The sequence below is a fragment of the Oncorhynchus tshawytscha genome, linkage group LG31 (genome assembly GCF_018296145.1).
Source record: "Oncorhynchus tshawytscha isolate Ot180627B linkage group LG31, Otsh_v2.0, whole genome shotgun sequence".
Taxonomy (NCBI): Eukaryota; Metazoa; Chordata; class Actinopteri; order Salmoniformes; family Salmonidae; genus Oncorhynchus; species Oncorhynchus tshawytscha.
Genome location: NC_056459.1, coordinates 21,564,201 through 21,589,459, shown reverse-complemented (window position 1 = coordinate 21,589,459; position 25,259 = coordinate 21,564,201). Strand labels below are relative to the sequence as shown.

Below are 25,259 nucleotides of genomic sequence, written 5' to 3'. Positions count from 1 at the left end.
TATTTATTTATCAGCATTTATTTGAGTTGCAATTTCTGAGGTGCAGTTAACTCTATCCTCTGCATCAGAGGTGACTCTAGGTCTTCCTTTCCTGTGGCGGTCCTCAAGAGAGTCCGTTTCATCATAGTGCTTGATGGTTTTTGCGACTGCACTTGAAGTAACTTTCAAAGTTCTTGACATTTTCTGGATCAACTGACCTACATGTCTTAAAGTAATGATGGACTGTCATTTGTCTTTGCTTATTTGAGCTGTTCTTGCTATGATATGGACTTGGTCTTTTACCAAATAGGGCTATCCTCTACCTTGTCACAACACAACTGATTGGCTGAAAAATGTTTTGAAGGAAAGAAATTCCACAAATGAACTTTTAACAAGGCACACCTGTTAATTGAAACACATTCCAAGTGACTACCTCATGAAGCTGGTTAAGAGAATTCCAAGAGTGTGCAAAGCTATCATCAAGGCAAAGGTTGGCTACTTTGAAGAATCTTAAATATAACATATATTTAGATTTGTTTAACACTTTTTGGATTACTATATGATTCCATGTGTGTTATTTCATAGTTTTGATGTCTTCACTATTATTCTACAATGTAAAAAATAGTACAAGTAAAGAAAATCTCTTGAATTAGTAGGTGTGTACAAACTTTGACTGGTACTGTAGATCCAGTGCTGATGTGCAACACAATTTACCAAAAACAAAGTGTTCTCTGTTTGTACCATAAAGGAGACATGAGTACTTTCTAGATAATCTATATAGATGGAAATTCTTAACTAGTCTGGAGATATCATATGTTATAGGTGTTACCTTCATAAATGGGTGTTGAACATGTCCCTCAGCACAACCCAAAAGACAGGTAAATCTCGATACTGCTCATTAGAGTTGGTGAGTCCACAGATTATAGAGTCCAAAGATTATTCCCCATCACAATAAAGACAATGCATCATGATTCAGGTTAATTCTAGGCCTATGTGTGACACTTTAGATATTCAATACCATCCCCAGTTGAATAAATCCTGTCTGGTATGTGCTGGTCGAAGGGTCTAATTTTTCATGGTGATGGAGAGCTCTGAAAATTGCGGCTGAATTTTTATAGGCAATTTCTAAAGTTGGCACCGAACGATCTTATTCAATAGTATTTGAGAGGACACTGGAGACCCGAGAGTGTTGTGCTCTTGTCTTCTGTCATCACATTGTCTTCAAAACAGATTTTTACAGTAAAAGTCGAGTAAATCAATATGTTGTCTTGAAAAATAATATTGTGGTTTGTAATTAATATCAAGAATATCGTAATTTCTTTCCCCCCACTTTTTTTGTGAGGTAAGACCTTACTAGAGCCCAGTGTATAAGGTTCATACTCAAGGATTCGTATGTTGTTTAATAAACAATACATCAAAAATAGTGAAGGTCAGTGAGTTCCGTATAATGTGTTTACAATCTCATGAACTTTCCCTAAGAGGGGTCACTGCCACTGCCATTGATATACAGTACTGTAGTCTTCTTATTTTCTTATTGTATGACGATCCCTAATTAAAAGTGAAGTTGGGTCCCAGTCCTTTCAGTGCTTGGGATGGAACCCTAGTAGTCCATTGCACTCATAGGCTTCCTCCTCCCTATGCACATGTAAATCTGACCTTACCAGCTTTCAAAGGCTTTCCAGGCCAATGTTTGCCTTGAAAAGACAGCTCCCATCGGCCTGATCAGGGGATCCATAATGTGAGAGAGAGAGAAATAGCTAATTATCCTTTTACACTTAAAGAGAGAAATCCTTTTAGTGAGAGCAGACAGAGGACTCCTTTGATACCTGGGCCAGAGCAGGCCTAAATACCAAAGCAAGGAGACGTGTGAGATGTAACTGTACTACAGGGAGACTACTTTCTCCCATTATCAGTGCTCTAACCTCTGTTCTGCTCTGGAGAGGAGCCTTCCCATAGAAAGCCAGGAAAGGTAAAACCCAGATGGTTAGACTTCCTGTCTTGTCTGAGGACGGCCAATTCATTTCCATTGGCATTTGTTCCGTCTGATAAAAAGCAAATAACCCCGCAGATCGGATGACGGCGGTGGACGAGATGCGAATGGGGGGGGGGGCTTACAAGGGCATTAGTCTTAGCTGCATGAGCTTGTGAAATTGACCATGTCCGCGCAGGTAGTGCTGGATTTCTTTCTCATCTTTTTCAGGTTGTTTTGGATGCACATGGGGCAAACTTTACCGCAGTCTGGGGCTCAAATTTGCCTTTCATTCTCCAGAGAGCAATGTCAGTGTTGCCATTGTATTCAGACTGGGGTAATGAGTTCACACAGCTTCTGTACTCAAATTACTCTTATTCTATACTTATGAAATTGCTATCTGCTGGAGACGGTTTTCATTCATTAATAGCTGGTTTTGTTGAAATAAGTTCCATAATATTTTCACACAACATTGGATTTGGCATTCGTGTATTAAAGGACTGCATATACTACACTCATAGAAAAAAGGGTTCCAAAAGGGTTCTTGAAGGAGGGATAGAGTTCTACCAATAGCTGTTTTGATCAAAAGATGGGTTCTTTGTAAGTCAAAGGGTTCTACCTAGAACCTTTAACATTCTAAGAACTGTTTTTGGAATTAAGGGTTATTTGATGATTCTTTGACAGGCAGCATGCTCTATTACAGGGGGATTTCAGAATTGTTTGTTTTACTGTAATACATGTGTTTTTGCATGCACATTTGTTGGTTGATTCATTTTATGCTACACAAAGATACATACCATCTAAACTAATCCAATCTGATTGTAATTGGATTTATTGCACCCATTACTGAGATGGTTGTTCCAGTTTAGATGATTGAGTTAGTCTCAGTATTCTAGCTTCCCTACCCTGGCAGTCATTCTGACTGAAGTCAGGATCCAGATGATTAACAATTCCACTTGTTGGATATCCTAACTTTAGCTGGATTCCAAAAGGAATCACACATCACTTTGCAACACAGCATAATGTGACTTGCAGGCCTGATTTTGTATATTTATTTATTAGGGATCCCCATCAGCTGTTGCCAAGGCAGCACCTACTCTTCCTGGGGTCCAAACACATTAAAGCACTTACATTACATATAAAACAAAAGATTAAACAGTATCATATAACATTATTACACCACTACATATCTACAATACAAAATGTATAATACCACCATACAACAATATTACAATGTATGAGTATGTCTGTACCTTTGTGTGTGTCTCTTCACAGTCCCTGCTGTTCCATAATGTGTATTTCTACAAAACTACAGAACTGATGTGGCCTGTAAACCAGGAGATTCCTAACACCAGTGTGTTAGGGTATAACTAGGCCTTATGATACATGCAATGTATTGTCATAAAGAGTTACATTTTAAAGGCTAATAAGGCTAGTCGAACCGTTCATAGAGGATTCTAGGAAGAACCTTTAGATGTTAAAATGGTTCTCAGTGGAACCCTTCATTGAAGATTCTAGACAGAACCCTTTGTAGAGGGTTCTGGGTAGAATCATATGCAGTAGTTTTTTAAAAGAACCCTCATAGTGGTTCTAGATCCCTCTGCAAAGGGTTCTATCCAGCACCAAAAACGATTCCCCTATGAGGATAAACCAAAGAACCCTGTATGGTTCTACTTAGCACCTTTTTTTCTAAGAGTATATCCTTAGGTCTGAGGCCTTCTCCATAACTCTACATACAATAGTAACTATATGCTGTAGGCTACCCTGAGACCACGAAGTCTGCATTGTAAGGCGAGATCCCACTTCCACGTCCACTGCACTTAAAAAGTGCACTCTTAGAAAAAAGGGTTCCAAAAAGGTTCTTCGGAATGTCCCATAGGAGAACCCTTTTTGGTTCCAGTTAGAACACTTTTTGGTTCCATGTAGACCTATCTGTGGAAAGGTTCTACATAGAAACCAAAATGGTTCTACTTGGATTTCTAACTGGAACCAAAAAGGGTTCTCCTATGAGGGCAGCCGAAGATCCCTTTTCGGTTCTAGATAGCACCTTTTTTTCTAAGAGTGTAGTATAAGCTACTGTACATAGAGAGTTTGAAGTGGAATACCACAGGATAAGATCTGCCTGTGCCAAGCTAAGACTGTTGTTAAGTTTGATACAATCTTGGTTAAGTCTATCAAGCCCATCTCTAGAAACTAGGTCCTTGGGATTATGTTTGAATGAAACAGACCCTTGTAACCTTATTTCACCAACTTTTTGGACCAAAATCAGACTGTTCCTCCTGACCTTCACCTAGTCCGGGTTTGCCTTACTTAATTACTTACTTACTTACTTAAATTTCAGTCTAGGATCCCTATTTGGGACCAGGAAATTCCCCTTATCGAGATGCTGCCGCCCACTAGCCTGAAATGCAGGAAGTACACACATTTCTCAGGAGAAGCAGTGTGTGTAATCCTGGCCAGGTAGTCTGGTCTGGACAGAGGCTGTTCAAAGCTTCCCATCATCAGGGCTACGTCCCAAATGGCACCATATTACCTATTAGTGCAATACTTTTGACCAGAGCCCTATGGGCCCTAAGCCCATTCTGGATTCCTTAACCTTGCTTCTTGGCACAGGTTCCCAACACCCCCTCAGACAGCCACTGTAGCGTAGAGGCTGAACTTTACAGAGACTGTAGTGCAACGTCTCCTTCAGATAAAAAAAAACACACAGAAAAGAGAGGGAAATATGATGTTAGAAACACCCTCATATAACAAAAGGTTTTCTGTGATATTTAGATGTGCCTTTTGGGGGAATAAGATTCCTTTGAGAGAATACATGTAGGTAGGAAACCTATGAATCTGTACATTAAGCCACGCAACTAATGAAATCTAATAGGTATGACACCGTTTTTTTCTTCTTTCACAGGTTTTCCACAATAAGCAGGCCCCTCCTCCTTCCATCTCCAAGGGGCTTTGGGAAAGGTATAAAAACGCACCACCATCCTCTGCGTCAGGACCAGTTGAAGTGCAATATTGAAGCCTGTACTGTACGATTCAGGATCCAGACTCTAACCTCAAGGCATGTTGACCAGGTAAGTGTATTATTGTTAATATGATTTTTTTAAAGGTTAAGTGTATGATGCAGAATGTTACATGTCATCATGGACCCTAAGGCTGCATTTACACAGACAGCCCAATTATGATATTTTCTCCAATTATTGGCAAAAGATTTGTTCTAATTGGTCAAAAGATCAATAATTAGGCAAAATATCAGAATTAGGCAGACTTAGTGCTGTTTTTTTTAGTTTACATCTTTAATTTGAATGATTGTCACATAACCGGGGCAGCAGGTAGCCTAGTGGTTAGATGGTTGGGCCAGTAACCGAAAGGTTGCTAGATCAAATCCCTGAGCGGACAAGGTAAATATGTGTTGTTCTACCCCTGAACAAGGCCTAGGAACCCACTGTTCCTATGCCTTCATTGTAAATAAGTTGCCTAACAAATAAATAAATAAAAAAAATTACACACTTTACCTCTTTTTGATACCACTATACCTTCACAATTTAGATGTTTTTTTTTTGGTTCCAGGGTTTTCAATAGAAAGTGGATTTAAAACACCACATTAGGATGGCTTAGGTATTTTACAATGGCCATGCCATACACTGGTTAAAGAACACGTCTGCCCTCAGGTCAATGGGAATAAGTTGTGGATTTCAGAGATCCTTCGTTTGGCACCTTAACTAAAATATTCCCAAAGCAGCCTGTTGATTACAAGGATTTGGTGTGTGATTGGAAATTAGAATTCAGAATAACAGATGGTCATAAAATCACTGAGACAGGCATAAAGTCAAAGAGCCTGAAACAGAGAAGGCAGCTGTGTCGAGGCCATTGCTTCTTTAACTAGTCTGCAATTAGCATTGGTTTTTAAATTCCAATTTTGAATTTCTGTTTCCAGGAATTTTCTCATCTTCTGCTCTCTGGCAGTTCTGCTAGTACAAGCTGACTTCGATACTAATAACGGTAAGTATTGGCAATTATGTTTGAATACAGAAAAACAGATGCTGAATCAAACAGCATGTACAGTAACATCAGAATAAAGTAGTTATTAACTGTTATTAATGAGTTACTAACAGTATCTGTGAATGGTGGTTACAATGTGTGTCTCTGTGTGACACTTTCAGATCACGCTGCCCAAGCCATGTCCACAGGTATTCTGAGAAATGTTCTGATTTTCTGATTGATTCCTATGTTGACCTTTATGTGACTTTGAAAATCATTTTTATTCATTCATTTGTATATTGAAATTGCACTGCACTTACCCAGCCAACTTGCTTGTAAATATCCATTGATATTTTGATCTTGTTGTTTTTAAAATGTGACTTTGTCTGTATGTATTGTGATTGCTGCAAAATGAATAGCCTATTTAAGGACATTAAAGTTGTCTGGATCTAAATTCTATGAATAGACTATGTAAAGAAAGGCACATTGCTGCCTGATTCTGAACCATACTCCCTTTTCTCACAAACAGATAAGGACTCAACCTCGGAGGAAGCTCCAACTGGTAAGAGCATCATAACCTCATTGGCTAACTCTTTACAACCAGTGCTCAATATGCCTGTAGTTTAATCCATAATCTGTGGTCTATATGTGTTCTATATACCCATTCGTAACGGTAATCAATCTGTGGTCTATATACCCGTTCATAATGGCAATCTCTGCTTTTTCCACAGAAAGCATAAATGCCATATCCGCGGATCAGCCTAATGGTGAGCACAGCAGAAAGGGGGGGTTTATGATGTCCTACCTATGGGAGAGGGGAAGGTCTAGGCATGGGGCAAACTCTGGAAGGGAGATTGCGAGTGCACACTTCAGGAAGAGAGTGGATTACTGGTACGAAGCCTCTGATTCTCTCTAAATAAAAGTGGGTGTTGTAGTCTTGACCAACCCAGGTCAGATGGTTGTTTGTCTGCTGAACAAATTCTGATCAGATTGGACTTCAGAAAAGTCTGCAGAGCCCTTTCCGTGACTCATTAGAACCGCCCAAAACAGGAGAGATCCTGGAACCTTTTGTCCTGCATCGCCATCTAGTGGTACTTGTATCCTGAAACATTTCCTCAGTATAGTGAAGCTTGATGGCAGACAATAACGCAATCCATAAATGTTGAATCCATATATGAGACAATATAGCTGGTGATACTGTTTTTTATGATGCAATTTTTCTGCAATTTCTTTATAGATATGCCACAGTATTACAATGAGGGATTGCTGGTAGGGTTTTTTTTAATGATCTGATGCAGTATAATTACAGTTTGTCAAAAAGCACAAGATTAAACACAATAAAATATGGTGTATTTAAAAGAAACAAAACATTATTTAGACAGAAAATGTATGCCTTGCTCTGTAACATGTCAACATGTTTCATCTTAGATGTAAAGCAGCACAAGTGTAGAGGTTAGACAAGATGATGAGTTTATGTCATTCTGTATTCATAATAAAACCATTGAAAGAATACTGGTATAATAACAATTATGAATTAAGAAATAAACATAATTGTGTGGATATCTAAAGTATCTGTTCATAATTTCTCTCCCTACAGCTCCTAAACCTAATGGAGTCACTGGACCTGGTAGGTATCCTTTTGTTATGTGTAGGAATATAACCCGTAGACCTATGGGTTCCATTGAGTCACAAATATATTTTATTTTTTATTTATCCGTTATTTTACCAGGTAAGTTGACTGAGAACACATTCTCATTTGCAGCAACGACCTGGGGAATACTTACAGGGGAGAGGAGGGGGATGAATGAGCCAATTGTAAACTGGGGATTATTAGGTGACCGTGATGGTTCGAGGGCCAGATTGAGAATTTAGCCAGGACACCTGCCTGGGGGAGAGAAAAAATAACATTTATATGAATGTGCTTTAATTCCTTATTGTAGGTGTTGCAGCAAACAGTGTTGAGGACCAGGAGGGTAAGAGACCATATACAAACAGTGTTGAGGACCAGGAGGGTAAGAGACCATATACAAACAGTGTTGAGGACCAGGAGGGTAAGAGACCATATACAAACAGTGTTGAGGACCAGGAGGGTAAGAGACCATATACAAACAGTGTTGAGGACCAGGAGGGTAAGAGACCATATACAAACAGTGTTGAGGACCAGGAGGGTAAGAGACCATATACAAACAGTGTTGAGGACCAGGAGGGTAAGAGACCATATACAAACAGTGTTGAGGACCAGGAGGGTAAGAGACCATATACAAACAGTGTTGAGGACCAGGAGGGTAAGAGACCATATACAAACAGTGTTGAGGACCAGGAGGGTAAGAGACCATATACAAACAGGGAAGCATCATGCACACACACATCTTTTAAATGGTTTATTTGAAGTCATTTAGCAGACGCTCTTATCCAGAGCAGTTAGTGCAGTTAGTGCATTCATCTTAAGATAGCTAGGTAAGACAACCACTTATCACAGGCATAGTAAGTATACTTTTCCTCAATAAAGTAGTTATTAGCAAAAAAGTCAAGTGTGAGTCTTAGTGGGTTGGGCGTGAGGAGCGGGTGCGGGGGGGACACACTCACACACACACCTTTTCAACACAAATATTGAACCAATCAAATGTGTGTAATGTTCCACAATTAAGTTTAACATTTCCTTATCTTTCAGAGGATGAAAGCTCAGATGAAGGTCTGAAAAAAAATAATGTTCCTCCTCCTCCTCCTCCTGCTCCACAACAAAACTCAGGAAAGTTAGTTGGGCCAGCAGGTGGGAACCGGAGAAAGGCCCCAGCCCCACAACAAAAGAGGAGATCACGACCCTCCCGCCGTCAGCAGTGAAATGCCAAAAAGACACAGAGGCAAACATTTACTTTTAGTTAATTGCATAGAAGAAGAAACATATTGTATCCTATTACTGTATATGCCATAACATGAAAGTGTACAGAACCGTACTCGCATGATGAAGCTGCTTTGATGTATCTTGAGCAGCAGAACAGTCAGCAAGACATGACATATTGTTTACTGTAATGTCTGTGGAAAACACTCAGTGGTATGTTCAATACAAACTCATGGGCATTTCTCTGTGAATAAAAATGTAGGATTAAATTAACAATGTATTGTGATGACATAAAACCAGGCCAAATTATCATAACTGACCTTGACCTTAAGAGCCACTGAAACGGCTCTAAATTCACCAACCTGTTTCAAAATAGCAAGGACCTCACTCCCATGAAAATACCTCCATTTCTAAATGAGCGCACACACCGCACTAAATGTCGATCTCCGTTCATTCGGCGTGGTGTGTTTTATGGACCACTTGCCTGTGGGCGTCTGACTGCTAACATTTTCGCGTGGTTTGCACTCGGTTTGCAAATTACAGCTGGCACTCTGTTCAGAGGTGCTAAGTACTCTCGGCTGGCAAACGCTAGAGAGACTTGCTATTTTGATCATGAGCCAGTTGGTGGAAATATGGAGTTACGAACTAGCAATACAATATTGTTAGCTAAAGTGAAAAGACTAGATATTCTTTACAGAAAACGGCTAAAGAAATCCCATAATTTATCTCAGTTGATGAGGATACCTTTGACTGTTGCTGCCTACCCAAAGACTGTTACACTGTCCTCAGTCAGCATATCTTTTAGTGCATAATCGTTCAAAACAACCCTGCTCTCGAACACAAAACCAGTGTTTCAATCAAAAATATTTCTTTCTTTTTTCTAATCATCATTTTTATACCCACAGTATTCAACACATTATGTATGAAACATGTTTGATGAATGTCAATTTCAAAACATGTTTAAGTGTGAACCTCTGTATCTTACATCATATCTTTCCAAATAAACTTCTTTGAGCAAAGTGATATTTCTGACTGTTTTCCATCCTTGAACCATGCCGGATTGTTAAAAATGAATAATAATAATAATAATAATGAATTGACAATACATTCCTAAATAACAAAAGGATTTTTTTTTAAAGTCCTTTGTTTAGAATGAATGGCCTTTGATTTGCTGGCATTTCAAAATGTATTATTCTGGATAACTTGTAAAACCTAGATACCTGTGTTCTACTATTTCAAGAAAGGTTATCTGGAATTGTAATTCGACATGCAAATATGAGGATGAAAGAAGACCTAAGTACAAAAAAAATAATAGGTTATTAGTGTTATTACCATTTTCCATGTAACATCTTAGTATATACAGTAAGTAGTACTATTGATGTTTACAATGGGGCTGTGCACACTGCTCTCTGTTTCTGACCTGAAGCTCCCTGTGTTCTGAATACCAATCCTGGAGTCTTGGTGCCAACATGAGCCTTGTGCTTCACTCCAGCGTAGTATTTCTCGAGCACACACTTTTTTCAAGGTAACCACTAATGAATACATTTGACAATTTCTTATTTTATTAGGATCCCCATCAGGTACTGCTAAAGCAGCAGCTACTCTTCCTGGGGTCCACACGAAACATAAAACATGACATAATGCATAACATGAATAGACAAGTACAGCACAAGGACATAACTACATACATGTTTAATAAGAATACACACTTTCATACATATATGCCTTAGCATTCCATGCATCATGTACTCATTATAACAGCGATACTGCAGCCATTCATTTTCCCATATATTGCAATTCCTTTGCTCTGCTGTTACAATTGCTTTGTCTAAGCAGGTCCTGATATCCTAATCTCACAGCACCAGCTGTTCTGTAAACACCAGAAAGAATCTCACAACATCAGAAACCATCCGTGTCCTTGGTTCTTCCGTTTGACGTCAATACTGTGCATAAACATGTGATTCATAGATGCTACTGAATGCAAGTGCAACACACCAATGAAAATGGAAGTGCAATAATCATGTGTAGTTTCACTGAAGTCTTTAACTCCTGCTCCGTTCCACTGGCGTGAACATAACCACATACACTACATGAGTAAAAGTATGTGGACACCTGCTCGTCAAACATCTCATTCCAAAATCATGGGTTTGGTCCCCTTTTGCTGTTATAACAGCCACAATTCTTCTGGGAAGGCTTTCCACTAGATGTTAAAACATTGCTGCGGGGACTTGCTTCCATTCAGCCTCAAGTGCATTAGTGAGAAGGGCACCGATTTTGGGCAGTTAGGCCTGGCTCGCAGTCGGCATTCCAATTCATCCCAAAGGTGTTTGATGGGGTTGAGGTCAGGGCTATATGCAGGCCAGTCAAGTTCTTCCACACCGATCTTGACAAACCATTTATATATGGACCTCGCTTTGTGCACTGTCATGCTGAAACAGGAAAGGGCCTTCCCAAAACTGTTGCAACAAAGTTGGAAGCACAGAATCGTCTAGAATGTCATTCATTGTATGATGTAGCATTAAGATTTCCCTTCACTGGAACTAAGGGGCCTAGCCCGAACCATGAAAAACAGTCCCAGACCATTATTCCTCCTACACCAAACTGTACAGTTGGTACTATGCATTTGGGCAGGTAGCATTATCCTGGCATCCGCCAAACCCAGATTCGTCCATCGGACTGCCAGATGGTGAAGCGTGAATCATCACTCCAGAGAACAAGTTTCCACAGCTCCAGAGTCCAATGGCAGTGAGCTTTACATCACTTCAGCCGACACTTGGCATTGTGTATGGTGAGCTTAGGCTTGTGTGCGGCTGTTCGGCCATGGAAACCCATTTCATGAAGCTCCCGACGAACAGTTATTGTGCTGACGTTGCTTCCAGAGGCAGTTTTTGAACTCAGTAGTGAGTGTTGCAACCGAGGACATATTTTTACACGTTACGCGTTTCAGTACTTGGCAGTCCCGTTCTGTGAGCTTGTGTGGCCTACCACTTCATGGCTGAGCCGTTGTTGCTCCTAGACATTTCCACTTCACAATAACAGCACTTACAGATGACCGGTGCAGCTCTAGTAGGGCAGAAATTTGACGAACTGACTTGTTGGAAGGTGGCATCCTACGACAGTGCCACGATGAAAGTCAATGAGCTCTTCAGTATGCCCATTCCACTGCCAATGTTTGTCTATGGAGATTGCATGGCTGTGTGCTCGATTTTATACACCTGTCAACAATGGGTGTGGCTGAAATAGCCGCATCTACAAATTTGAATGGGTGTCCACATACTTTTGTATACAGTTGAAGTCGGACGTTTACATACACTTAGGTTGGAGCTATTAAAATTTGTTTTTCAACCAATCCACACATTTCTTGTGAACAAAATATCGTTTTGGCAAGTCGGTTAGGACATCTACTTTGTGCATGACACAAGTCAAGTTTCCAATAATTGTTTACAGACAGGTTATTTCACTTATAATTCACTGTACCACAATTCCAGTGGGTCAGAAGTTTACATACACTAAGTTGACTGTGCCTTTAAACAACCTGGAAAATTCCAGAATATTATGTCATGGCTTTAGAAGCTTCTGATAGGCTAATTGACATCATTTGAGTCAATTGGAGGTGTACCTGTGGATGTATTTCAAGGTCTACCTTCAAATTCAGTGCCTCTTTGCTTGACATCATGGGAAAATCTAAATAAATCAGCCAAGACCTTACAAAAAAAATTGTAGACCTCCACAAGTCTGGTTCATCCTTGGGAGCAATTTCCAAATGCCTGAAGGTACCACGTTCATCTGTACAAACAATAGTACACAAGTATAAACACCATGGGACCACGCAACCGTCATACCACTCAGGAAGGAGACGTGTTCTGTCTCCTAGAGACGAACGTACTTTGGTGTTAAAAGTGCAAATCAATCCCAGAACAAAAGCAAAGGACCTTGTGAAGATGCTGGAGGAATCAGGTACAAAAGTATCTACAGTATATCCACAGTAAAACGAGTCCTATATCGACATAACCTGAAAGGCCACTCAGCAAGGAAGAAGCCACTGCTCCAAAACCGCCATAAAAAAGCCAGACTACGGTTTGCAACTGCACATGGGGACAAAGATTGTACTTTTTCGAGAAATGTTCTCTGGTCTGATGAAACAAAAATAGAACTGTTTGGCCATAATGACCATCGTTATGTTTGGAGGAAAAAGGGGGAGGCTTGCAAGCCGAAGAACACCATCCCAACCATGAAGCACGGGGTTGGCAGCATCATGTTGTGGGGGCCTTTGCTGCAGGAGGTGCACTTCACAAAATAGATGGCATCATGAAGCAGGAAAATTACGTGGATATATTGAAGCAACATCTCAAGAAATCAGTCAGGAAGTTAAAGCTTGGTCGCAAATGTGTCTTCCAAATGGACAATGACCCCAGGCATACTTCCAAAGTTGTGGCAAAATGGCTTGAGGACAACAAAGTCAAGGCATTGTTGGAGTGGCCACCACAAAGCTCTGACCTCAGTCCTATAGAAAATGTGTGGGCAGAACCGAAAAAGCGTGTGCGAGCAAGGAGGCCTACAAACCTGACTCAGTTACACCAGCTCTGTCAGGAGGAATGGGTCAAAATTCACCCAACTTATTGTGGGAAACTTGTGGAAGGCCACCCAAATGTTTGACCCAAGTTAAACAATTTAAAGGTAATGCTACCAAATACTAATTGAGTGTATGTTAACTTCTGACACACTGGGAATATGATGAAATAAAAGCTGAAGTAAATAATTATCTCTACTATTCTTCTGACATTTCACATTCTTAAAATAAAGTGGTGATCTTAAGTGACCTAAGACAGGGAATCTTTACTAGGATTAAATGTCAGGAATTGTGAAAAATGGAGTTTAAATGTATTTGGCTAAGGTGTATGTAAATTTCCGACTTCAACTGTATATAGTGTATCATATAGTATGGAGTTGCAACTAAGTTTCACTCCTGCTATGTTCCCCTGATATGAACCCAGCAACCTTGAATCATATGGGCTGTATATACAAATGAAATCCATTATTATAACTGTTAAGACTCATAATCATACATCAAAGAAGAGATTATTACACATATCAATTAACCATCACATTGAGGAGGATAGGGACAGAACATACGTAATATACACTTAGAGTACAAAACATTAGGAACACCTTTCTTATATTGAGTTGCACCACCTTTTGCCCTCAGAACAGCTCAATACTTTGGGGCATGGACTCTACAAGGTGTCAAAAGCATTCCACAGGGATCCTGGGCCATGTGTACTCCAATGCTTCCCACAGTTTTGTCAAGATGGCTGGATGTCCTTTGGGTGGTGGACCATTCTTGATACACACAGGAAACTGTTGAGCGTGGAAAACCCAGCAGTGTTGCAGTTCTTGACACACTCAAACCAGTTCGCCTGGCACCTACTACCATATCCTGTTCAAAGGCACTTACATATTTTGTCTTGCCCATTCAACCTCTGAATGGCGGACATAAACCATGTCGCAACTGTCTCAAGGAATACAACCTGACGTCTTACCTTCATCTACACTGATTGAAGTGGATTTAACAAGTGACATCAATAAGGGCTCATAGCTTTTACCTGGATAAACCTGGTCAGTCTGTGTTATGGAAAGAGCAGGTGTTCCTAAAGTTTGTACACTCAGTGTACATCAGAATAACATTTCCCAAACTACCCTCTTAGTGTATACTTGACTTTAGTAACCCCATTACCTGTGTGAATGCACAGACAGAGGGTATCCCTGCTCAAGGTCCCTTCTAGTGTAAAAGGGTTTTTCAGCAACATGAAATATTGTCCCACTTCCAATCCCCACACTAAACCATCAGAGTTATGAACCATCAATACAACAACAGCATTACCTGTTCTATTCCCCCATAATGGTCAGACCACTCTTACACTGAAGTGGATACCCACCAGGTTACTGGACACCCCTGCAGCCCGATACATTAAACTTCTGGGGCCTGCAAGAGCCCTTATCGGATGGATAAGCCCCTGGATCCGGCCCGGCCCCAGGCAGCCGTCCTCAGAGAGAGGCAACCAGGGTCTATTTTCTCTCTCAGCTGAATCCCACACCACCATGCAAGAAGGTTATAGAGCTCAACCCTCCAAGCCTATCCTATGAGGCATTAAGGCTACCTCCCCACCCCATAATCCTCCACTCCATCCTCCCTCTTATATTTTCTGTGAGGGGTTTGACTTCTAGAGTGACACCCACACACCGGCAAGACAAAACAACACTCAGCCCAGTTCCTCTAGATTCTATCAACCTTTTATGGTTCACTGGTCTCCGGTGTCACCTTCCTTTGCTGGGTTCCCCCCCACTTCCCTGCAACCACAAAACGCCCTCTGTTGCAGGTATAACTCAGTGAAGCGAAGGCTCTATGTTAATCATGCTGTACTACCTCAGTGTGTTTCTTAGTTGTGTTTTAATGTTTCATGAACTGTTGTAAAGGTTTGCAATATTTGAAAGATGTTAACTTCAAACCTAGCATATACTGCCTAATGTCAATATAGGGAACAATTCAACGTACTTTGCATCTTTGAACGCATCTTTGCTACGACTTGGAATGGCTGCATCCTGAAACGGCTTTAAAGGTGAACCGACTAGCCAAAGTTACAGCAGCATCACTTAAACTCAGTACAGACTCTGAACACAACCACTTTAAAGCAGTTTAAGGTCTGTCTGTTGTCTCTGATGTGCTGCGTCATTCAAAGGCCTCCCTCACAGACACTAGGTGCCAGAAAGACAAAGACGCTCGGTTGCTCACAGCCACAGTCTTTCAATTCACTTACATGAAAAAGGATCACGTGAACATGCTCTCTAAAATATCAGTCACATGTCAAACTGACACAGGACCATCTCCTGCATGTTGTATTGTCCAGGTTTTTGTAGGGACCCAATTCTGAACTGAATTTAGAAAAGGATGTGGTTACTATAAAGTTCTGCTAGGGTTACGTCCTGTCTATGAGCTCGTGCACAGTTCATCGGGTGGAGGCATCAGTGCTGCTCCCTGCTGCTCCTGAGAAGGATTGCAGACAAGTGAGATATTAGCAGAGTGATTTTTTTCCACTCGTGTTAGTAAGATGGTGTCTGTTGTGCTTACGTTTCACAAGACTAAACACAGTGAATCCAAATGAAACAAGGATGAAGAACTAAAATCATAATCACACACATGATAAATCAGATTTTCTTTTGTATTAGGCCTGTTTAAAAAAAAAGTGTAACCTTTATCTAGGCAAGTTAGTTAAGAACAAATTCTTATTTACAATGACGGCCTAGCAAAATGCAAAAGGCCTCCTGCGGGGACAGGGGCCTGGGATTAAGAATAAAAAATAAATACAATATAATTATAGGACAAAACACACATCACAACAAGAGAGACAACACTACATAAAGAGAGACCTAAGACAACAACATAGCAAGGCAGCAACACATGACAACAAGGCATGGTAGCAACTCAACATAACAACAACAACAACTGTTTGATAGCCTTTTAGAGACCAGGCCAAACACAAACTTCAGAAAGGTCTATCACTCACTGAGGACCTTAAAATATAAATAGGCTAACCAGTTGCTCTCTGTGTGACTTCACCATCATTAAACACAGACACTGCGGTAAGTACAATTAGGCCTAGTGCTTGGGAGAAGAGAAGGGCATTAGTCAGAAAACCGGCACCTTATTTTCTCTCAGGCTAGAGGCATGCTTCAACCACCCAACACGGTTGCTATTGACACTCAACAACACAGACAGTGGTAAGAAGTTGTAGTAGAGTAGTGGGTTCTCCACCATCACCTAGTCAGCTAAGTGTATTAGTTAGGCCTATAAAGATGTGGGATTCTTGTTAACCAATACTATGTACAGTATATTAGGGGAACTGTAGCCTGTATATTCTGTCAATTATATACAGGGTTTGGGTTTTACCAAGTTCGGAGTAATCTCTCACTCTCTCTTTCTCTTTCTCTCTCATTAAGAGCAGTTTGTAGGCATACCACCAGCTTCCAACTGTGAATAAAAAAGTTGAAGAAACACAGAGCAATGGAAAGAGTTTGGCTGGTTACCATGCTTGCACTTCCACTGAATGGCCTCCATCTTTTAATAGAGGTGTCTGTCTTCAAGATTTACCTTTCTCTTTTGTTGGATCCATCAACCCCAGTTTCCTGAGACCTCACTTTGTCCTCTGTCTTCCGGGTTTTCTGTCCAGGCCTGTTGTGACTGCAGCTGAATAGAGCAGGGCTACTGAAGGGCAGGCTAACAAGTCTTTCCTTAAGGAAGCTGCACATTCACAGGTAAGTAGTCTGTTTACAAAGAGGAACTAGCTCTACATGACTTGAGTTGAAAAGAGGGATTTGTACTTTCCACATATACGCACATGTATCATTTGTTCCTGATATCAGCCATAACCAAATGAAGAGCCATGAGGAATACATCATGATTTTCCATAAAAACAACTCCATCCTCCATAGGCTACGATGTTCTTTTTAAATGTGCTGAAAAATACATATGGCCTTTCCCACTGGGCACAAACTGGCTGATTCAACGTTGTTTCATGTTTGACAAGTGAATAAAATGTAAATCAAAACTAGACGTTGAACTGACGTCTAGGTCTCCCAATATGGTATCATTGGTAATACAAAGAAAGACCATGACGCATAAGTCAATACATTACGGTGAAGATGCGCAACCGCACCTCTTCAACCTCAGGAGGCTGAAGAAATTCGGCAAGGCCCCTAAGACCCTTACAAACTTCTATGAGAGCATTCTGTCGTGCTGCATCACCACATGGTACGGAAACTGTACCACCCTCAACAACATGGCTCTCCAGAGGGTGGTGCGGTCAGCCCAAAGCATCACAGGGGACATGCTGCCTGCCCTCCAGGACATCTACAGCACCACGTGTCAAGGCCAAGAAGATCATGAAGGACCTCAGGCACCCGAGCCAGGGCCTGTTCACCCTGCTACCATCTAGAAGGCAGAGACTGTACAGGTGCATCAAAGCTGGGACCGAAAGACTGAGAAACGACTTCTATCTTAATGAGATCAGACTGTTGAACAGCCATCAGTAGTGGGCTACCTGCCCAGTACTCAGCCCTGCACCTTGAGACTAATGCCCCATATATATATATATATATATATATATATATATATATATATATATATATATATATATATATATATATATATATATATAGACTCATTGAATGCTGGTCACCTCATATTCTGTTTCTGTTGTTTACTCACTGTGTATGTACATACTGTATTCTTGACATTTCTCATCCTCATCCTAATGTACGTACCAATTTCCTTCCAAATCATATCCTATCTATACACACCACATATTTATATTCTGGATTCTGAGAGATGCTCACTCTAACATATCTACTTTTGTTAATTGGACTCGTTCTGTCATATCTTGATTTCTTGTGTTGTTTTCTGTATTTGTATTGTATTGGGAGACACACTGTTGCCGCTAGTAACATAAGCATTTCACTGCACCTGCTATAATACCTTCAAATCTGTGTACCCAACTAATAAACTTTGATTGGATATGAAAAGATAGAAAGTCAGTACGTTGCATTCAATGCAAGAGTCAAGAGTGTTGACGCATAAATCAATACATTGCATTCATTGCAAAGAACTTGTTGATAAAGCTGCAATGAGTAAATTGATTTCCTTCTCTCCTTTGGCTGTGATGACATTACAATGTCATATTTGAAAATGTCATAAAAGCTCCCTTTGGAAAAAAAGGAGACAACATCTGGAACGTTCCCCTATATTTACCTAACCATGAAGTTCCTTGACATAAGGAATGTATTTTCTGACAAAGATGTGGCCAACAGCAGCTTACAATAAATGCATTTCCTTAGCATGGTATTTTTTAAAGATGGCACAGTTGAGGAATTAAGTCTATTGCTTTTCACAATGTACACTACAGTATAGGGTAATTAATGCAGAAGGGATGGGTTGGGATTGAGCTAGAAAACAGGTGCTTGCTTCTAAATAAGTGTTAGGCTAAAAATAACAGGCCTCTCATTTTGTGTTACAGAGCTAACATCCAGGTAAAAGGAGAAGATAAGAGCCACCCTACCAAAAGCTCTCATCAGAGGAATGAGGAGATGTTCCCTGTCAATACTGAGTGGGTGTACAAGCGGGCATAGGTACGCCAGCTCAAACACCACTGACTGAAGACTTCACTTTCAAAGCATTGATATCACTGGTCAGTTGTACTACTGCTGTACATCCGTTATGATACAATAAACTACCCAACTCTGAATAAAGGGCAGAAGGAGAGAGATAATACCATTTTAATTTCAGTCCATTCAGTAATAACACTGGACAGATAGATTTGGAATCATATCATATCAATTGGCAGAAATTGTGATAGAAGTGACCTCAGTCCAGGTGTTTAGCGTGCCCAGGACCAGAAACAGTGTTCTAGAACGTGCCATGAGAGTGATACGGTTGGAGCAAGATACATCAGTATACTAGAAAGGACAACAGCAGGCAGGGGGAAAGACCAGGCACTGATCTCTAACTCTCTATCCCTAAAACCTTGGACTTGAATCTGTATTAACTAATGGGTCAGTAGGTTTCAGTTGGCAGGTTGTTAAAAACTTGTAAGGTCATGCCTCACACTTGATAGTCCACAGCCATGTTGGGAAGGAAGTGAACTAATTTTTAATACTGTAGTGTTGAGGCCAACTAGTGAACCACTGAATATGGCAAATATGGCAAAAGATGTGATTTGAGACCATTGACACTGAAACCCAATTTAATCCATTATACCACACTATCTTCATTGTTCAATCACAAGACTCTTCATTACACAACAGCATACCTCCTCAACAGATTTCAGGAACTATTTTCATTCAAAAACTGCACAGTAAACAGAGACGTTTCATCAGTGGTCAGCATTTGGCACTGAAATCTCCCTTATTTACATTAAAGCCTTTTTCCGAGAGATTTCAATAGATTTAAATCTGATACGATGCAGTTAGTTTTGATAATGCCAAGCAAGCAACCAGGTCAGCAAAAACCTGAGTTCACTCACAGGTTCATCCACTGAAATGTTGTGTAACTTAAAAAGAACAAGGAAAGACTATCAAGGTGTTCTGGAAATCTACCGGGGGTTAGACATCAGAGTCAGGAAGAAGCTAAGACGAAAGAGAAAGATATCAAATGCTTATCTGTTGCACAGGCTGACTGATTGTTGCTCTGTTGAATGGTCTAAAGCTTAGTCCTACTGCTATTATAGGGTGGGAAGCCCCTTCTGAAGTTAGCATCTGTACCAAATGTATTAATGCTACCGAGTCATTTCAATTAGCCTCTACCACTTGACTAAATCAAATCAAAGGTTCCATACACAGTTTAGCTGATGTTATAGCGGGTACAGCGAAATGCTTATGTTACTAGCTCCTAACATGGTCTGCAGTTTAGTCCTGCTAGTCGAGGGTGGAAAGCCCCTTAGTTCTATGTAAACTATGGGGGGCTGATGGTGGCCCTCTACCACTACAATGCTAAAATGACGACCCAACGAAGTTAGCAACAGGGAGTTAATAGGAGTAGAAGATAGCTAATGATCTTCTATTCTGTTATACTAACCAGCTATTGGCTTTCATCAGTGATCACTTATTCACCTACTTACCATACAAGCGGTTATCATTAGCATCAGATTAACATCTGAAACAGTCAATCCCCAGCAGTTGAATCTGACCTATAAGAGACAGAGCAGACAAAGACCCATTATAATCCTGCCAGTGGGTTATCTTGCATGTGAAAACGTCTTAATGAATGTTTTCATCAGGTTAGCAGAAGAGTTACAGTGGGGCAAAAAAGTATTTAGTCAGCCACTAATTGTTCTCCCACTTAAAAAGATGAGAGATGCCTGTAATTTTCATCATTGGTACACTTCAACTATGACAGACAAAATGAGAAAAAAAATCCAGAAAATCACATTGTAGGATTTTTAATGAATTTATTTGCAAATTATGGTGGAAAATAAGTATTTGGTCAATAACAAAAGTTTATCTCAATACTTTGTTATATACCCTTTGTTGGCAATGACAGAGGTCAAACGTTTTCTGTACGTCTTCACAAGGTTTTCACACACTGTTGCTGGTATTTTGGCCCATTCCTCCATGCAGATCTCCTCTTGAGCAGTGATGTTTTGGGGCTGTTGCTGGGCAACACGGACTTTCAACTCCCTCCAAAGATTTTCTATCGGGTTGAGATCTGGAGACTGGCTAGGCCACTCCAGGACCTTGAAATGCTTCTTACGAAGCCACTCCTTCGTTGCCCGGGTGGTGTGTTTGGGATCATTGACATGCTGAAAGACCCAGCCACGTTTCATCTTCAATGCCCTTGCTGATGGAAGGAGGTTTTCACTCAAAATCTCACGATACATGGCCTCATTCATTCTTTCCTTTAAACGGATCAGTCGTCCTGGTCCCTTTGCAGAAAAACAGCCCCAAAGCATGTTTCCACCACCATGCTTCACAGTAGGTATTGTGTTCTTTGGATGCAACTCAGCATTCTTTCTCCTCCAAACACGATGAGTTGAGTTTTTACCAAAAAGTTATATTTTTCATCTGACCATATGACATTCTCCCAATCTTCTTCTGGATCATCCAAATGCTCTCTAGCAAACTTCAGATGGGCCTGGTCATGTACTGGCTTAAGCAGGGGGACACGTCTGGCACTGCAGGATTTGAGTCCCTGGCGGCGTAGTGTGTTACTGATGGTAGGCTTTGTTACTTTGGTCCCAGCTCTCTGTAGGTCATTCACTAGGTCCCCCGTGTGGTTCTGGGATCATTTTGACCCCACAGGGTGAGATCTTGCGTGGAGCCCCAGATCGAGGGAGATTATCAGTGGTCTTGTATGTCTTCCATTTCCTAATAATTGCTCCCACAGTTGATTTCTTCAAACCAAGCTGCTTACCTATTGCAGATTCAGTCTTCCCAGCCTGGTGCAGGTCTACAATGTTGTTTCTGGTGTCCTTTGACAGCTCTTTGGTCTTGGCCATAGTGGAGTTTGGAGTGTGACTGTTTGAGGTTGTGGACAGGTGTCTTTTATACTGATAACAAGTTCAAACAGGTGCCATTAATACAGGTAATGAGTGGAGGACAGAGGAGCCTCTTAAAGAAGAAGTAGGTCTGTGAGAGACAGAAATCTTGCTTGTTTGTAGGTGACCAAATACTTATTTTCCACCATAATTTGCAAATAAATTCATTATAAAATCCTAAAATGTGATTTTCTGTTTTTTTTTTTTTGTCTGTCATAGTTGAAGTGTACCTATGATGACAATTACAGGCCTCTCTCATTTTTTTAATTGGGAGAACTTGCACAATTGGTGGCTGACTAAATACTTTTTTGCCCCACTGTATTTGACAAGCATGCAAGAAGAGTTTCAGTTGGAATTAAGAAACAAAAATTCTCCTTGCTCTTCAACACTGGCTTTAAAAGTTTCCTCAGAGTGAGAGTGTAAGTCTGTGATGCAACTCGTGAGGAGTGAAATGATAAGGGTGATAATGTAGCAGTTTTTTTTTCCATAGAGATGATACTAAAGTGATCCTTTTTATTTTTTGTAAAATGTTTTTTAATCTTTTATAGACAATACAAAACATACACATACAAACAACAACATCGAACAAACATAAATTACATCACACCTGCCCAAACACACTAGCACACCCACCCCAATCTATATATAGCCTGGTGGTTAGAGTGGTGGGCTCAAATCCCTGAGCTGACAAGGTAAAAATCTGTCATTCTGCCCCTGAGCAAGGCAGTTAACCCACTGTTCCCCCAGGCGGCAAAAACATGGATGTCATTATGGCAGCCCCCCCAGACCTCTCTGATTCAGAAGGGTTGGGTTAAATGCAGAAGACACATTTCAGTTGTACAACTGACTAGGTATACCCCTTTCCCTTATCTCCAGCTCCCACATCACTTTCTGCCACATGGCCTGAAACGGCACCATTTTGTTTCTCTCCGTAGCCCACACACTTTCAATATTTCAATAATGAATCATTCGATTTTCCCATGTGTTAATGATGGCGGATTGATTTCCAAGTTTTTAGTATACGTTGTTTCAAGATGAGTGATGAGAAGAGCATCATCCAACCCATTGGGTATCTCACGACATCCCTATATGGCATGTCTTGAAATATGCAGACAGACGGATTAAAAGTACATTTACATTGTAATACCAACGTTCTAGCTCCGCCCACAACTTCCGGAGACTATAGCATTCCCAGAGAGCATGGATTATTGAGTCATTAATAGTTTTACACTAAAGACATGACTCTGACGTTGTGCTGTAGCATCTGTGCATTTTGTCTCTTGTATAATTAACATTGGTTTATACTGGATTAAGGGTACATTGTTGTTAAATGTAATTTTGTTAGTTATGCTCCAACTCTCCCTCCATCTTGTGCCAACATCAGTTCTCCCGAAGTCTTGGTTCCAGTAGTTTATATTATTTTCTAAGAGATTGTCAGTTGGATATGCTCTCTGCAAGGTTTTGTCTATTTTCCCTATCAAATTAACATCCTTTTCTGACTCAAATAAGATTCCCTCAAGGTTGCTCTAATGTCCAAAACATTTCTAATCCATATTTTGTGATATATAACTTTTAGGTGGCCTGTATCTGATACTATCTACATTGGTCTGTCCAAAATTACTTTTTAATTCTGTCATGGAAATGAATGTATTTCCTGTTATTTCATGTCTTTTACAATTGCTATGCCTTTAGTTTTCCATGTGGACCAATTTATCAGTGAATTGTGAAAAGCTATCCAAGGAATGTTCCATAGGGTTGTGTTTTTAGGAAGTCACATTGGTTCTTGGAGAATATGTTTCATTTTCTTCTATGTTGTTACAGTGTTTTTAACTATGAAGTTGTTCATGTTCTTAGCTTTATCATTTGAAAATAGACATGTAAAAATATTCTGGGGATGAGCATCCACATCTTCAATATGTACCCATTGTTCCTTTTTAGTGCGTTTAAGATGCACTATGCAGAAATCGCTCCACCATTTCCTGGTTGCTATTATTCTAATAGTTTGCCTAATTTCAGTGTATGTGACTAAACAAGCAAGTATAGTGTAGAGAATCACTGGACCATCTAAACCGCTTTCCATAACCAAAAATATTGAATTTTCATCTGTTTGAAGCTGGTGTACAAAACCGAAAGGGTAAAAGAGCCAAAACTAACGGGAAGCAGAGAAATAGCACACATAAAACAGATATACCCCTTCATAGTCTTGCTTCCAATGAGAATGACAGCTCTATAACACACATTTCTATGTGAATTTGGTCAGATCGCCCAAAAAGTTACATATTGCAGCTTTAACTATATGTCGCAAGTATAAGCCTTGGGTAGTGAGTTGATACAATTCCAAGTCTGGAAGGTTAAAACCACCCTCAGACTTAGGAAGATATAAAACTTTCCTTTTTGTTCTATGAATATTATTTGACCATATAAAGTATTATATGACTGAGTATACTATGTGTGGGGGAATTGGTAAAGTCAACAACAGGGATTTAATATGATTGGAAGCTAGCTAGTCATCTTCTATTCTGTTACAGTAACTATCTATTGGCTTTTCGCCTAATTACCATACAAACGTTAACATTAGCATCAGATTAGCATCTGAAACAGTCAATCCCCAATCCTCAAGAGAGTTAAATCTGACCTATAAGAAAAAGTCCAGACCCATTATAATCCTGCCAGTGGGGTATCTTGCATGTGAAAATGTCTTAATGAATGTTTTCATCAGGTTAGTAGAAGAGTTATTTGACAAGCATGCAAGAAGAGTTTGGGTTGGAACTACGAAACAAAAACTATCCTTTCTCTTCAACACTGGCTTTAAAAGTTTCCTCAGAGTGAGAGTGTGAGTCTGTGATGCAACTTGTGAGGAGTGAAATGATAAGGGTGATAATGTAGCAACTTTTTTTTCTCCATAGAGATGGTACTAAAGTTATCCATGTTGGTCCAGGTTTATCTTTATGTCAATGTCTCAAAACCTAACATGCTAAATCCTAATCATCATCACTAATGAAGTCACTGAAAGTTGATTGGGTGGGACAAAGTCCTAGACTATCACAGAGGTTCCCAACACTGCTAGAAAATGTCATCAAAAAGTTACAAAGCTTTAAATATGTTACAACATTCTTAAAAATGGTAACATCAAGGCACACTATTTGCCTTGATTTTGCTTCCCTGTTTCAACCATACTGAACCTTGTAAGAAGGTTCTCTACTACCTAATGTAAAACAAAGAAAGACTGCAGGTCTCTCAACAATCTCCTCCTCTCCGGCTGGCATTCAGCTCTGACAAGGATGTAAAGATTTTAGGGACAGATTTGATGAAGCTTACATTTTTTTGACAACATGTTCAACATCCTGTGTCGGTGAGCATTACATAACCTTCATAAATAGCATTGTAGAACCCATTCCTCTACTGCCATTGA

General features: G+C 40.2%; 1 protein-coding gene across 2 annotated transcripts; it reads left to right on the top strand.

Moving 5' to 3' along the window:
* Positions 1–4,867: 4,867 nt before the first annotated feature.
* si:ch211-133n4.6 (uncharacterized protein LOC797776 homolog) lies at positions 4,868–9,778 on the top strand. Of its 2 annotated transcripts, XM_042310256.1 has the most exons (8): positions 4,868–5,019; positions 5,883–5,947; positions 6,109–6,135; positions 6,456–6,488; positions 6,658–6,693; positions 7,524–7,553; positions 7,867–7,899; positions 8,598–9,778. In XM_042310256.1, exons 1-8 carry the CDS (start codon positions 5,009–5,011, stop codon positions 8,765–8,767), a joined length of 405 nt encoding a protein of 134 aa, XP_042166190.1. In that variant the 5' UTR covers positions 4,868–5,008; the 3' UTR covers positions 8,768–9,778. The 2 variants fall into 2 exon arrangements, with proteins under 2 accessions (XP_042166190.1, XP_042166189.1); XM_042310255.1 differs by lacking the exon at positions 8,598–9,778 and having other exon boundaries at positions 7,867–8,336.
* The last annotated feature ends 15,481 nt before the right edge of the window (positions 9,779–25,259 follow it).

Excerpts from the sequence above, each read along its gene's own strand:
- si:ch211-133n4.6 (XM_042310255.1), top strand. Across the intron at positions 6,694-7,523 it reads ATCCGCGGATCAGCCTAATG|CTCCTAAACCTAATGGAGTC; the intron begins GTGAGCACAGCA and ends CTCTCCCTACAG. Across the intron at positions 7,554-7,866 it reads TAATGGAGTCACTGGACCTG|GTGTTGCAGCAAACAGTGTT; the intron begins GTAGGTATCCTT and ends TCCTTATTGTAG.